This window comes from Macaca thibetana, chromosome 12 (assembly GCF_024542745.1).
Source record: "Macaca thibetana thibetana isolate TM-01 chromosome 12, ASM2454274v1, whole genome shotgun sequence".
NCBI lineage: Eukaryota > Metazoa > Chordata > Mammalia > Primates > Cercopithecidae > Macaca > Macaca thibetana.
In genome coordinates this window covers 26,224,816-26,241,033 of record NC_065589.1, presented here as the reverse complement: position 1 = coordinate 26,241,033, position 16,218 = coordinate 26,224,816, and the positions used below count along the sequence as shown (strand labels likewise).

Genomic DNA, 16,218 nt, shown 5'->3' with positions numbered 1-16,218 from the left:
CTCAGCCTCCCAAAGTGCTGAGACTACAGGCGTGAGCACCATGCCCGGCCAGCTCTTAATTTTACAACTATGTATAGTTTATCCACTTTCAATTACTACATTGAACTCTCTGTGGCGAATTATATATATACACTAACTCAACCTATTCTGCAGGACTTTCCCACCCCCAGCCCAAGAAGAAACGAAGCCTGTCTTTGAGGGTCATCTGACCCCAACAGTGTCTGCACATGTGAATCACATTATCTTTTTAACACCACACAGAAAGTATTTTTTTACGTTGTTCTATCGTAGATTTCTCAGGTGTTGCTTTTCTCCCTTAGCCATGGGAATTCACTGTAAACTGTTCAATTTAGTGTTGTTTTCTGTAGTTTTACAGATTTATGTTTTCCTAGATTTGGGAGTTTTCAGAAGTAGAGGGTGACATATGACACCTTTGCAGCTGGGCATGTGTTAAAGCCCTTATGGGTGATAGTGATGACATACACACATGTTGGGGACTGAGCAGGGAGCAGGCCAAATCACGCCATTACAGACCAGGTGCCATTCTGGGTTCTTTTCAAAGCTGGTCTTTTTCTTTTTTTGTAATGCTGCCTCTGCCTTTTTGAGGCCCACAAACACCCCTTTGCAATGCTCCCATCACTCTCTAGTCTGGGCAGTGTATGGGAGAAGCGATTCAATACTAACTATATCCTATAAATATCTGACAGAAGACCCCGGAGTTAATTTCCATCATCTGATCCATGAACTGTTTTTGCCCTGGCTCCATCCCCAGAATAGGTTTGGGGTGATGAGGAGATTTTCTCTTATTGATAAAACTTTTCATTTTCCCTTTTTCATTGAAATGATCTTAAAGCCAAGGCAAGAGATGCTACCAACGTCAGCTCATTGTTATTTTAATGAGTCTGCCTTAAACCGTGCAGGAAATTAGAAGGCTTAGGTAATTGAACTGTGGAAAATTGTAGCTGGAGACATTCATAGCTCTCCCATCATAATGGAATTAGATATTGGCGATTGCTGTGAGGGCATAAGTGCGTTTTGATAATTGTATATATTGTATATTTATAAAGAATGATTTTTCTTTTCACTGTTGCACCTTTATTTATTTATTTTTATGAGGCAGTGTATCCATCTGTAAACCTAATTTATTGTCCTAGGTGATTTATTACATGCAATTGCCTTGCATTACTGTCATTAACTCAAGGTTACAGTGGTTAACAAGCTGTTTCTAGACTACTGAGCTCCATGGTAGGGTCCCTTCCCAGAGCTGAAGTGAATTTTACCTCCAGTAATTTGTAGTGATTCTGTGTTCTAACACAGTAGGAAGTGTCTCCTTTTTTTTTTTTTTTCTCACCGTCTTTCCCATCTTAATAATAGGAGGTGGGATCTTTAGGTCTGATCCCCATGGGTCAGATTGGTGTCTGGGTAGTGAGGAACTTGGAATCTGTCATTGCTGTTGACCAACTATTTTTTCCCATCTTGCCCATGCTAAGCAGGCTGCTGCAGATCTGGGCTGAGTTTAGGGAGAATGGAACCAAGTATCACCTTTTAAGGTTCTTATTATTAATAACTGCAAAATGAGCCCGAGTCAGGGTAGGCTTGAAGCATTGTGAAGCTGAGTTAGTAAAGGCCTTATTTTCCTTTAAAGGAAGTCACATGGAGACGTATACATTGGCAACCCCTGACACTTCCTCTTGGGAATGGGAGAGGGCTCATTGTAATTGTCATTATCTAAGTTCAACTTGCATGTCACAGATTCACTCTGGAGGAAGTTCAGACCTGCCACTGTCTTCTCCCACTTCCTGTCCAATGCTGGAATCTTTGAGTTTACTCTGTGTTCCCTAGGATACTAATTAGCTTCCTTGTGAATTTTTTTGCAGCATACAGTGAACATTTATTGGTTACTTGGTGTCAGGCATATGCTACAGAAAATAAAGGTGAATACAGCCCAGTCCTTATCTCAAGAGGCTTGCAATCTAACAAGGGAGGCAGAAAAGTTATAATTCAATGTAATATGTTAAGCACTAAGATAGAGCTCAGCAGAGGGCAGGCAGGGAGGATTTAAAGAAAAGGAGATGCCATCTAACTGCTTGCATTGGCAATGCCATTAGGTTCTTGCCACACCCTGGGCATCCAGCTCCTCCGTCACTGGGGCATTTTGAACATTTCCTGTGTGCTCCTCCCTGTGTTCAGAACACCTTTGGTTGTTTGTCTGTTAGGTTGCCAAGAGGGTGATCCTGTTGTCGGGCACACCAGCCATGTCCCGGCCCGCAGAGCTCTACACGCAGATCATCGCAGTCAAGCCAACGTTCTTCCCCCAGTTTCATGCCTTTGGACTTCGCTACTGTGATGCCAAGCGGGTATTTATTATCTCTTCCCTCCCAGCCCACCCATTTCTCACCCTGATTTTGACACTTACCTTTCTCTTCCTTCTCTCTGGCCATGATGTGATCAGAAGAGCACTGGCCAGGGAAATGGATTTCAGTCCTTCTGTTTCTTACTATGGCTTTGGAATGTCCTCAGTGGTAAGAGGAAAATGGTCATCTTACCCTTTCAGTCTAGTTTTAATGGTTATGGTGATCCTAAGTCATCGTTTTCCAGTAAAGGGACCAGTGGCTGATATATAGGTGTGTGGAGCTCTGAGAGCTGGCTGCCCTCTTGCTCAGGGTCACAGCTCTGCATGAGGCACACTGCTGGAGCTATAAAAGGAAAGTCCATGTCAAGTGCTGGCCCTAGAGAAGATGCTGGCACTGACGTGAGCTAGGAGTGAGGCTGAGGCCCCAGGCAGAGGGAAGAAGTAGGTGAGGGGGTAAGGGCTTCCTCCTGGCATGGGAAGAATATGAAGTAAAGGTGGGAAATTCCTCCCTGTGCCAAAAGAAAAAAAAAAAAAAAAAAGATAAAGATAGACTGGGGAGTCTGATCCCAAACTGTTTTGGGTGGGCTCTGTGAGTGCAGTGCCAGTGGAGCAGGCACCTCAGGACCTATAGCCAGCACCCCAAAAATGCTCTCCCAAAATGGCAAGGAAGCCCTATAAACACAAATGCATTGCCGTGGAATCTTTGTTTTTAAAACCACATTAATTCGGACCTTAGGGATTCTTGTTTTGTGATCAAGTCACAAATGTATTGACACTTTGGAGAAATGGCTGCAACTTACCCTACAAGCCATCTATGAGGGGACCACCCATCTATGAGGGAAAAGCCTTGCTGTGCAAATACATGATATAAACAAGAGTGTCTGCCTTATTTTTTAAATTTTTAAAAGAAGAAAAAAGTTTTCAAGTACTTTAAAAATATCCACTTACACTCAAACAAAGTACTTATAATGTAAATTGTAGTGCTTAGCATAGTTAATTGCAAACTATTTTTAGCTGGTTATTGAGGCAGGAAATTTCCCAATTGTTAAATGTGTTTAAAAGCCATATACTTCTTTAATCATATATTTAATTCATTTTCCCTGTAGATCAATCCAGATTAGATTGATGCTATATAGTTTTCATGGTGCCTCAAAACTCTTCATGTATGATTTAGATTTCTGTCCTATTTGCAAACAGTCCACTTTCTAAAAAGGATCTTCTCTTTCTTGACTATCTGGGCCCATGGCATAATAATGTTCAGCTAGTGATGAAAGGGGCTGAAGATAAAATTCATTGCCTTTCCTCCCCAAACTGTCCCTTCCTATGTTCCCAATCTTAGGCCAGCATCTCCTCAGTAGTTTCTCCTGCCAGAAACTAAGGCATTAACTTTGAATTCTCCTTTTCCTGCCTTCTCGATACACCTCCCCAATACAACAAAGAATGCCTTCCTCCTCATCTTCACATCCTCCTTTCAGCCTAGCCCAGTGCCTGGTATGTGGTAATTTTTCAATAAAAACTTGTTGGATTGTGACTATCCCAAAGTCCAGTTTAAAATCTTTGCCGCATGCAGTGTTACACACCTGTAGTCCCAGCTACTCTGGAGGCTGAGGCACGAGACTTGCTTGAACCCAGGAGGCAGAGGTTGCAGTGAGCCAAGATCATGCCACTGCACTCCAGCCTGGGTGACAGAGTAAGACTCTGTCTCAAAAAAAAAAAAAAAAAAAAAAAAAAAAGTAACAAATTATTTGGTATTACTAAGTTTTAACCTACAAGATTAAGAGCTAACAGTATTAGAACCTAGGAGCACGATATCTGTCTTAGTCTGTTTTCTGTTGCTGTAACTAAATACCATAGACTAAGTAACTTATAAAGAATAGAGGTTTATTTAGCTCATGGTTCTGGAGACTGGGAAGTTCAAGAGCATGGCACTGGCATCTAGTGAGGGCCTTCTTGCTGCTTCATATTTATGACATGGCAGAAGGCATCATATGGAGAAGAGAGCAAGAGCATATGTGTCAGCTCAGGTCTCTGGTCCTTTTCTTATAAAGCTACCAGTCCCAACATGGGGGACCCACCATGATGACCTTATCTAATCCTAATTACCTCCCAAAGGCCCCACGTTCAATCAACATATGAATTTGGGGATTACTTTTCTAACATGTGAAATTTGGGAGACCATTTAAGCCATAGCAATATCCAAACTAATTATGATATCCACTTGTTCTCAGCATGGTTTTTATTTAATGCAACCCAGAAGCCAGGGCTGCTTTTTTTTTTTTTTTTTTTAATTTTTTTTTGCCAGCTTCATGCATTAAGAAACCACTGAAAAGAGAACTTCATGCTGAGCTCATTTGCAAACCACTAACTATCTGAAGGCATTTGCTGAGAACTTGCAGTTGATTTCAGAGTATTTTTTAAAAAGAAGAAACAGCTTTACAACATTTTATTCCTCCACCTTTGACCATCTCTTCCTTCTGTCAATTTAGCAAAGGTTTATGAGACACCTATTCTGTCTCCACTATTATGCTAGGCTCTCTAGCCCTCTATAATGGAAAAGCCTAGCCCCTACCCTCAGGTAACTAGCTCATCAGCTAGGAGGGGAGATGAGCTCCTTAAAATACAAAGTAGCAGGCACACTAGCTCCCTGATTTTCTACAAGATTGTAGAAATCAGTTCCATTTCCAGTAAGATTATTGGTGAAGGATAGGGTTTTTAATGGTAATGTCTTCTTTTTTTTTTTTTTTTTTTTTGAGACAGAGTCTTGGTCTGTTGCCCAGGTTGGAGTGCAGTGACGCCATCTTGGCTCACTGCAACCTCTGCCTCCCAGGTTCAAGCAATTCTCCTGCCTCAGCCTCCCCAGTAGCTGGGATTACAGGCACACGCTGCCACGCCAGCTAATTTTTGTATTTTTAGTAGAGATAGGGTTTTGCCATGTTGGCCAGGATTGTCTCGAACTCCTGACCTCAAGTGATCTGCCTGCCTCCGCCTCCCAAAGTGTTGGGATTACAGGTGTGAGCCACTGTGCCTGGCCGGTAACGTCTTCTCTAGCTGTGTGACAGGTAATGGACATTTGAGCTCACTGCCTCCCATGAGCTACTCAACAAGGGGGGCCACGTTTATGAAGGACTACCTAGGCACTCAGCCAGACTGCCAGAAGCCTATATGGTGGGCTCCTCCTGCCAACCCCAGCTGCCATCAACAACAACACTGCAGTTACTTTTATTATATTGTACTTGTTTGTGCTGGTGTAATCCATACTGAGGAACAACAGTTTTTAAAATCCCCATAAGTCTCATCAAATAAAGATGTTACTGACATTATTTTATTACATTGTGCAACAGACTCTGTAGGATAAGCCATAGGGAAGATTTAGTATTTAGTGTACAGGAATAGTCTGCAAGCCAAGTTTTTTGTTTGTTTTTTAATAAAATGGACATGCAATTGCTTGACTTCCGGCATTTGCTGCTGGAAAAGAAAGCTCACTGCCAAATTGTAGAATGCCGTGATAGGTGTTTTTTGTTCACCTCATTCCTGACTTTTTCTCTCTTTTCCTTTCCGTTTCTCATTTGTTTTACTGGGGGTTTATTTGTCCCTATAAGTCACTTGAAATTCTCTGAGCTAAGCCAGGGGTGGTTGTGAGAAGAGGGACCTCCTAGGATCCCACATCCCTGTTGGACTGGGCCTGAAAGGAGCCTCACGGGGCTGTCGCTGTCTTGTTCTCTGCAGATGCCTTGGGGGTGGGACTACTCAGGTTCCTCCAACCTGGGAGAGCTGAAGCTTCTGCTGGAGGAAGCGGTCATGCTGCGGCGCCTGAAGTCTGACGTCCTTTCCCAGCTGCCTGCCAAGCAGCGCAAGATAGTGGTGATTGCCCCAGGACGGATCAATGCCAGGACCAGAGCTGCCCTGGATGCTGCAGCCAAGGAAATGACCACCATGGACAAAACTGTGAGTCCAGGGCTGGAGACGGATTTGGAAGCAGACGTGTCTAGCGTTCCTTTCCATGAGGGGCCCTTGAAAATGACCTGGCGTTCTCTCAGCTTTCCTTTCTGTAACCTTTTCCCTCTTCTCTAAGCAAGAAGAGCAAGTCCATTTCATTCCTCAGCCTACCTAAGTCGGTTTTGAAAAAATCCCTTATTAATTTGTGGTTTTATACTTGTATAGATCGCTGTTGATGGATGGCCATAAAGATAAGCAAAGGCAACAGCAGGGTGGTGATCAATATTCCGAATCTCTCAAAGAATGTGGAAATTATGTCTACTATATTTTGAGAATGCCTCAGTCTAGTAACAGTTGTTAGAAAATTAGTCCTAACATATTTGATACATATGTTAATCCTTTAACCATACTGTGTCATTTGTGTTAGTCAAAATAATAAGTCAACATTCATATAACAAAATAGAGTTTTCAAATCCTCCTAACCTTTTAAATCCCTATTACAGGCATTTATGGTTAGCAGGAAGTTGGCAGCCCCCTTTTACAGAGAGGGAAACTGAGGCTCACAGAGATTGCAGTTTGCCAGGGTCTCTCAGCTGCTCCACCGCAGAGCTGAGGTTGGAACCAAGCCTCTTGCCCCTATATTTTAGGACTCTTTTCACTATGATGGTTTTATCTTTTCAAACACTTTTATTTTATTTCTGTCTTTAGTGTCATACTGTGCTAAGTGCTATAATCTACACCAGCTCTGTTTCTGTCCTCTTAGATAAAACCTTGTAATTTGCATTACCAAGAAAATAACAGTCATTGATAGTTTTCAACATCATGAAACATTAGCTGGGCTTGATATTACCCCATATAAAGATATTTAGATATAGATCGCAGCCTTCTGGGAGGTTACAAAATAAGTAAGAATGACAAGAGACAGAATGCATGTTTTTCATGTTATTTTACCATGTGATGAGCAAGATTCATTGATAACTTTTAAGAAACAGCAGGATAGAGGATGCACTGGCAAAATGTCAAGCTGTATTGAATTTATGCTGTATTACATGTAATAATCTGGATGGTCTAGAGTAAGTGAGCAGGCATCATCTCTTTACTGTGAAGTTTTCAAACAAAGTTAAACAACATTGATGTGAACATATAGACCAGTGTTCCCAGATTATATTTCAGTGGAACCATGAGTAAAACCAGGAAGCTTTGTCACTAAAATCAATCTTGGTGCTCTTTTGTTTATTTTTAGAGATAAAAATGCAATGAGTAAAATATTTTTTCTCAATTTGAAGTTTTTTCTTATAACTTTTTCTTAAACAATAACTTTTGTCTACTGGTGAACTCTACCAGACAAAACAAATGAACTGGTATAGCAAATATATTAATGGAAAAATTGAGACATTCAATATTTTTAGATGCAAAGATCTGAATATTTATAAAAGATTATTATTTTTTTTTTTTTGCCAGCAAAGTTGTTCCTTGTGTGTGTGAGATGGAAGTAAGTTTGTTAGTGTTTCGTGAGATTCCCCAGAGAACACCCTCACCAATACCTGGTTCACCTCCCGAACCAGTTCCAGAACAGCCAAGGTAGACACCTGAAGAAGCAATTAGTGGGCATTTGAATTAAGGAGGAAAAGCACATTAGCTTGTTAAAACACAACTGTGAATTGTGTAGTATGGCCAAAAAGAAAAAAAGAAAACAGTAGAAATTTTGTACTTAGTGCAACAAGATTTGAAAGCATTTTGTAAACTTCCGCCAACTTGTATAGTTCTTCAAGTAAAGAGAGTGGCTCTTTTCAAAGACGGTTTCAGATGCCACCTGAAAGTTTGATTTCTGAGCTTGTTGGTGATGCTATGAAATTAACTAGGAAGTACCATGGAACTTAAGAATGTTGGGTGTTTCATAACTTTAGGTAGCTATACAAATCCGGTATTTTGGGGGATATTTTCATATTTTCTTGCTTAGAAATGGAGCCACAACTCCCTTTTGGTTGTGGAAAAGTACATAAGGGGCCGGGCGCGGTGGCTCACGCCTGTAGTCCCAGCACTTTGGGAGGCCGAGGTGGGCGGATCACAAGGTCAGGAGATCGAGACCGTCCTGGCTAACACAGTGAAACCCTGTCTCTACTAAAAATACAAAAAATTAGCCGAGCATGGTGGCGGGCGCCTGTGGTCCCAGCTACTCGGGAGGTTGAGGCAGGAGAATGATGTGAACCTGGGAAGCGGAGCTTGCAGTGAGCTGAGATCGCGCCACTGCACTCCAGCTTGGGCGACAGAGTGAGACTCCTTTTCAAAAAAAAAAAAAAGTACATAAGGATAGTGCCGGTTGCCTAGAATCCTGCCTGTTGGGTGATTATCCTCCTTGCTTTGTAAACACTGCAGTCTTAACTCCATTTTGCAGATGATGAAAATGAAGCCTAAATTGCAGCATCACTCTTCAAGAATCCAGCTGAGAAAGAGCCCGGAGCTCTTCTCAGTTCAGCACTGGAGAGTTGCTGTCTGCTTCCTTGGAGTCTTAGGAAAATTAAATGTTTATCCCTGAAAGATAGAAATTGAGTTGGTACAGATTACCTTCAGTGTGATGGCTGAAGCCAGACATAAATTCTTTCAGATAATAATTCCTTAAGAACTTGCTGCTTTTTTGTGTCTTAATATAAATCCATTTTTATAATGGAAAATCCAAGTAGAAAACAGATGTTTGTGCTTTGGGCCATCAGAAGCTTTGGATTTCTAAAGTCATTGATTTCGTGCATTTCTAAACCATGGATCTAATCAGGAGCATTGCTGTAACTTACTTCAGGAAGGGAGTCAGCATCAGCTGCAGGCTGGACTACATGACCGTAGGCATGTCTTCCAAACCCTGGCCAGCTATGAAATCCTGAGTTGGAAGGGTTAAAATGGGGAATTATGGTTTGTTTTTTTAATGGTTTTAGTCGAATAAGGAGGCCCTATGGACCTATAGAAAGTCCCCTCTCTCCACTGCCCCCAGTTTTTTAAGTTACTTTTTAGTCCCAAGTTTCCTTACAATTTTGCAAATCATGGTGACTCCAGCCAAGCACTGCTGACCTGCCTGTCAAGAATTGATTCTTTCTTTGTTCCTTCACACCTTTCCATCTGGAAGAATACATTTCTTAAAAAACTTTATATCACAGGAGCCGAGGTGAAGGAGCCAATTTATAGAATATAATGTATAATGAAAGCCTTTTCTCATTTTTTCAGCTGAAATAATGGATTTCGCTTCACAGGCTAAGGAAAGCTGACTGTGGTCATCTTTTGTCTAAAGCCATTTTTTCGTCCTCAAGACCAGGAGCAGAGAAATGGAACAAGTCCATACAGATTTCCTGGTGACAATATCAGTTCACCCTTGCCATTTGATAATCCACTCAAATTTCCGATGTAGAAAAATTTAAAAACTCCATTGGATCTAATTTAATTAAGGTCTAGTCAGGAACAAAGAATGCAGGTTATTTAAAATTTCCTGGCCAGTAGCTGGCAAAAGAAGTAAGATCATGAATAGAGAGTATTATGTCTGCATAGTTTGGGGGAGTTTTTTTAAAGCTAAAACTATTGATTTCTCCCACATTAAAAGTATTAATACAATAGATATCCATTGTATAAAATCTGAAAAATACAGAAAAATACTTAAAATCAGTAACATTTATTGAATACTTGCTATGTGCTGGGCATGGTGCTTTACGTGTATTGGGTCATTAAATTCTCACCATCAGCCCAGATATTTGAGCCTCAGAGCCTGCACTTTTAAGTGCTACAAATTCTGGTTCTACCATTTAGTAGCAGTGTGACAAGTATACTCACTTGACTTTTTTTGCCTCAGTTTCCTAATCTGTGCAGTGGTGATAATAGTGCCTCCCTCATAGCAATGCTAATTATTAAATGAGTTAATGCATGCTTAGTTCTTAGACCACTGCTTGGCCCATAATAAGTGGTATATGAGAGTTAGTTGTTATTTTTATTACTATACTATAAAAAAGAATCATCTTTTATACAACCATAATTTTGGCATGTATAATTTGAGTATTTTTCTATAATTATGTGTGTATATGTTGCTTTAAGATATATTTTTTATATCTGCATATAAATATATATAAAATATTATATTTTATATATGCAGTAAGCAATACGTATATTTTAAAAGCAGAACTGGGATCGTACAAATACGTCAAGTGGGAAGGAAAACAGGTTACTGACTTATGAAGACTTTTCCATGTTGTTAAATATTCTCTTAAAACACAGTATTTAGCCAGGTGTGCTGGCTCACTCCTGTAATCCCAACATTTTGGGAGGCCAAGGCGGGAGGATCACTTCAGCCCAGGAGATTGATACCAGCCTGGACAACATGGCAAAACCCTGTCTCTACAAAAAATACAAAAAAATTAGCTGGGCGTGGTAGTGTGTACCTGTAGTCCCAGCTACTCTGGTGGGAGGCTGAGGTGGGAAGTCCCAGCTACTCGGGTAGGAGGTTGAGGTGGGAGGATCACCTGAGCCTGGGAATTTAGGACTGAGGTGAGCTGTGATTGTGCCACTGCATTCCAGCCTGACAGAGAGAGACCTTGTCTCAGAAACAACAACAACAACAACAAAATCGTTATATTTAAAGACTGCGTAGTGTTTTCTCACATGGCTATAATTTCGTGGATCGTTTTTGTTGGGCCTTTAAGTTATTTTCAATTGCTCACTATTCTGAGTAATACTGTACTGAAAAAGTAGCTTACATAGAAATTTGTGCACATGTGATTTTATAATGAGAATCGCTTTTAAGGAGTAAGTTGCTGGATGATGGGGTTTTGGCATATTTTAAAGGGGGTTGGTACATTTTGCTGCATCATCCCCAAAAGGGCTAGCCCAGTGTACCATCCCACCAGTCATGTATAATAGTGTTTGTTTCTTCACACTCTCATCAACTCTAGGTGCCAAATGTTAGGGCAAGATTCCTGAAAATGCTTCTCAGCAGTTTTCCATCTGTTTGTTTTGCCCTCTTTCTTTCTTATTAGGGAGTGTGGCATGAGTGAGTGTGGGTGGGAGGGGTAGGCTGTCTCTGAAGGACACAGGAGTAAAACTGTAGAGGGGGACCGAATGGGGTGCAGTGTGATGGAGACACACATGCTGCGAGTGAGGTCATCATATGTAAGCCTGCCCTGCCCCTTTGGCTACTAGAAACTGCATTGGGTTAGAGGGCTAGCCTGCTGCTGGGGACCCTTAGAGGTCCATAAATGGATTTCATGAAATCTGAGCTCACTAGCCACAGGTGAAAAGTTGTGTATGTTTCCAGAGCCTGATATAAAATAAGATAGGTCGCTGCCACTGCCAAGACACATGTAGGATATGAAAGGGATATATGGTCTAATCAGTGACCCCACAGCTTCCTGTGGTTCCTCAGCATCTTTCTTTTTGCCAGTAAAGTCCTAGAGGAAAGACATCATTCAAAGCTAAGAAGCTGGCCAGGTGCAGTGGCTCATGCCTATAATCCCAGCACTGTAAGAGGCCGAGATGGGAGGATTACTTGAGCCCAAGAGTTTGAGACCAATCTGGAAAACATAGTGAGATCCTGTCTGTACAAAAAAATTTTTAAAAAGCTGGTGTGGTGGTGCACACCTTTAGTCCCAGTTACTTGGGAGGCTGATGTGGGAGGATCACATGAGCCCAAGAGGCTGAGGCTGCAGTGAGCCATGATCGTGTCCAGCCTGGGTGGCAGAGCAAGACCCTGTCTCAAAAACAATAAAAACAACCCCAAAGCCAAGAAGCTGTTTTAACCAGACAGCTTTTTCCTCCATCCATGGTTATTAGTTTTAGGTACAGTCTGGCTGTGGTTGCTTTCCTGAGTTATTGAGATCTCAAGAATGACAGGTTCAAGGCTGTAGATGTTATTGCTGTTGAATCATGTCTTTGTTCCCCGGGGAAGCTGTGCTGTCAGTCACAGATCTTACAGAGGCCAGGCACAAGAAGAAGGTCCACCTGTAAAACCGTGCTTGCTGGTGGAAGGAGATGGCCACCTGTCTTGGTCCATTTGTGCTGTAACAAAATACTTTAGACTGAGTCTTCTATAAACAGAAACGTATTGCTCACAGTTTTAGGGGCTGGGAAGTTCAAGGTCAAGTGGCCAGCAGATTCAGTGTCTAGTGAGGGCCCAGTCTCTGTTTCAAAGAGGGTGGAAGGAACAAACACGCTCTCTGTCCTCATGACCTAAGCATCTCCCAGATGCCCCACTTCCTACCACCACTGCACTGGAAATTAAGTTTCAGATTATGAATTTTGGGGGGACACTCTTACCGACGATGGTAAGAATATGATCTCTGGGAGGCCAGAGCAATAGTAAAGGTGATCTCACATTATTATGAAACGATTTGAGCATCTCCTGTGTTAGCGATCTTTATTAGGAGTCATGTAAATGTAAACCCTAAAGAAAACACCGTTTCTTCTTCTGGAAAGTTAATTACCTTATGGGGGAGGTAGACCAAGAACATCTGAATAATGGTTTTAAAATGATACTAAAATAGACCAGGCACAATGACTCACGCCTGTAGTCCCAGCACTTTGGGAGGCCGAGGTGAGTGGATCACCAGACATCAGGAGTTTGAGACCAACCTGGCCAACATGGTGAAACTCTGTCTCTACTAAAAATACAAAATTAGCTGGGCATGGTGGCACACGCCTGTAGTCCCAGCTACTCGGAGGCTGAGACAGGAGAATCGCTTGAACCTGGGAGGCAGAGGCTGCAGTAAGCCGAGATCGCGCCACTGCACTCCAGCCTGGGCAAGACAGGGCGAGACTTCATCTCAAAAAAATAAAAAATAAGGTAAAATAAAATGATAGTAAAATAGATAGTCATGGTCCATTGGAATTGATTAAGTAAGTCTTGGAGAGAGGTAAGCTCTGTAAGTCAGGTAGTCACAGCTTGGCAGAAGAAAAGAGGGAAGCAAAAAGCAAGTTGGGGAGATGTCACATGTAAGTTGTCACCAGGCTGTGGTAAATAGGTATGCTTAGGCCACATTTCAATGCGTCACATGGGTTTGGTGTATATGGTGAAATGCCTACCTGAAATGCTTTTCCAAAGAGCTTTTATGTTTCTTGCCTCTTGGATTCTTGCAACAGTTCTTGGACAATGGCAGAGTAGCTCTAATGCTGTCTCTGAGGACAAAACCAGACCCAGGCAGGTCTTCTGACTTGGAGAAAGTGAAAGGGGAATTATGTCAGCACCAGGGTCTCCTGACTCTCGTGAGGGGTGGTTGAGATTTGTAAAACACATAGGAGCAATAATTAGATCCACTCATCCCAGAGTCTCAGACTGGGGCACTTAACATTCTTAACTTCTTTTTCAACAGAAACAGCAGCAGAAAGACGCCCTCATTCTCTTCTTCAACAGAACGGCTGAAGCTAAAATCCCATCTGTCATGTAAGTGGTCACTAAGCGTCGACCTCTCTCTCTCTCATCTTTAAAAAAAAAAAAAACAACTTATTACTTTAGTCTGCCTGAATGATTTTACTGCTAAGAAATGACCAGAGATTATTAAATGTGCCTTTTGTTGAGGAAGGAAAAAATAAAACAGACGATCAGAGAGTAGAATCATAGCTGCCTTGAAAATAAAATTTAGGGGCCAGGCTTATGCCTGTAATCCCAGCACTTTGGGAGGACAAGGTGGGAGGATTGCTTGAGTCAAGGAGTTTGAGACCAGCCTGGACAACATAGTGAGGCCCCATCTCTACAAAAAATGAACAGAATTAGCTGGGCATGGTGGCATACATCTGTGGTCCCAACTACTCGGGAGGCTGAGGAGGGAGGATTGCTTGGGAGGGAGGACGGTTGAGGCGGCAGTGAGCTACGATGGTGCCACTGCACTCCAGCCTAAGCAAGAGACTGAAACCCTGTCTCAAGGGAAAAATGAAAAAAGTAAAAGTTTAGGGCACCATGCCCTTAATTACCCACAAGGCGTAAGTTGGCCAGTAACTGGAGCTACTACTAGGATGCACCTGGGTCCCTAAGAGATCCTGTCTTGAGCCAAGTAGGCTGGGAGCCCTAGGAGGGTGGGGTTGTCCCCAACACTAAAAGGGAGAGTTTTTCTAGGAGAACTGGGATCATTTGCCTTTAGGGAAAAAAGATGAGAAGGAAAAGCTGCCTTATGGGGATACTTGGGTCTTTCCCAAAGTCAGGGATTGTCATCCATTACTAACCTAAATAAAAAGATAAATGTCAAAGTCTGTTCAAAAGATATGGGCATTGTCATGCTTAGTTCTATTTCCACCTCATAAACTAAGCTAAAGTAATAATTTCTATTCTTAGAATTATTCATGACAGAATCCTCAATCGTATGCCTTTCTTAAAGAAAAACCGACTCCTATTTAAATATCACTGGGGTAGAAACCTGGCAGTTCTAATGATGTGCAGTTTGCCTGACTTTTTTTTTGTTTAACATTCATGTGATGCTCTGGCAGGATAATGGTCCAACTGATGAAATTACAATGAGAATGGATTCCGTAGGGCTGAGTGGTGCCAGACTGGCTGTGGGGACTGAGATCTAGGGATAAATTAGGAAACATACCTTCCCCACCCTCGTACTCGGCCCACCTACCTCTCCACACCCTCCACGGAGGCAAGAGAGTTCCCCACACCACTCAATCTGCACTGCTCCCTGGAAAGACTGCCCAGTGCTGGCCTGTCCCCTTCACCTCCTGGGCACTGCCCTTTTCTTTTTCTTTTTTTTTTTTTTTGAGGCAGAGTTTCACTCTTGTTGCCCAGGCTGGAGTGCAATGGCACGATCTCAGCTCACCGCAACCTCCGCCTCCCAGGTTCAAGCAATTCTTCTGCCTCAGCCTCCCTAGTAGCTGGGATTATAGGCATGTGCCACCAGGCCCAGCTAATTTTGTATTTTTAGTAGAGACGGGGTTTCTCCATGTTGGTCAGGCTGGTCTCGAACTCCCGACCTCAGGCGATCCACCCGCCTTGGCCTCCCAAAGTGCTGGGATTACAGGCGTGAGCCACTGCGCCCGGCTTGCCCTTTTCATTTATGACCCTGTTACGGAGCTAATGAACTCCAGATGTGGTTTTTATGGCCTGGAAACTTTTCTCCCAGAAACACATCTGAGTTGCCCCCGCCGACCCATTTCTCATGTGCTGTGGAATAACAGATGGCAAGGGTGTGCGTTTCTCCCTTGCTCCCTCAGCTCAGGACCTGCACAATTCAGAGTCCACCGGGTGCCTCTCTCTTCAGATACTGTGCCCAGAGCCACCCATTTCCCTTAGAAATTTTAAGTCTTTCTACCACCTCATAAATAAACTTTGGTCATACCTTCTATATACTTTCTCAAAATTCCATATACAATAAATTGTATAGTACTTTGTAGTTTCCAAACATGTTTTACACCTGCAAACTCATTTCACATTTACAGCATCTGTGTGAGATCACGTAAGTCACACTGGCTCCGTTTTTAAAAATGCAGACACTGAGTGAATCCGTGGCTCTCTGGCCCTCAGAGTCACACAGCTAGTCAGTGGAAATTAGACCGTACGCCTTCAAAACCCCAGTTTCCTCAGCCAGTTGTTTTTCTTTTCTTTTTTGCTGTTGTTTGTTTTTTCATTTTAATGGGCATCTTTTAATAAAAAAGCCAAGGTTGTTGTGGTAGGCAGATATTTCAAGCCTAGGAACTTGTAGAAGGTTATAGAACCACAAAACTGTGTATGAGATATAGAGGGGATAGAGGCATTAGGAAAATTGGGGCCTGTGGTTATTATGAGCTCACCAAGTGGATTTTGTGGCCTTGTGACTTTTTGATGCTGTAGCCATAAACTTTTTTGCTTATATCATGGCAAATTTTATGTCTCTCAAAATAATTAAAGTAAATTCTATTAGTATGAACAGTTCACAAATTGAACTCAAATCTGGTGCCCTGGTCAGTCATAGTGCTGTTTGAAATGACTCTTG

The 16,218-nt window shown here is 42.2% G+C and overlaps 2 protein-coding genes across 3 annotated transcripts in view; both read left to right on the top strand.

The window, feature by feature from the left end:
- Nucleotides 1-16,218, top strand: part of RPL37A (ribosomal protein L37a) — a 308,451-nt gene that overhangs the window by 256,334 nt on the left and 35,899 nt on the right. The window lies entirely within an intron of this gene.
- Nucleotides 1-16,218, top strand: part of SMARCAL1 (SWI/SNF related, matrix associated, actin dependent regulator of chromatin, subfamily a like 1) — a 66,114-nt gene that overhangs the window by 33,033 nt on the left and 16,863 nt on the right. For both annotated transcript variants that reach the window (XM_050751261.1, XM_050751260.1), the window contains exons 11-13: nt 2,217-2,357; nt 6,080-6,298; nt 13,624-13,694. In XM_050751261.1, the coding sequence (XP_050607218.1) occupies nt 2,217-2,357; nt 6,080-6,298; nt 13,624-13,694 (431 nt within the window). The remainder of the gene's footprint in view (nt 1-2,216; nt 2,358-6,079; nt 6,299-13,623; nt 13,695-16,218) is intronic.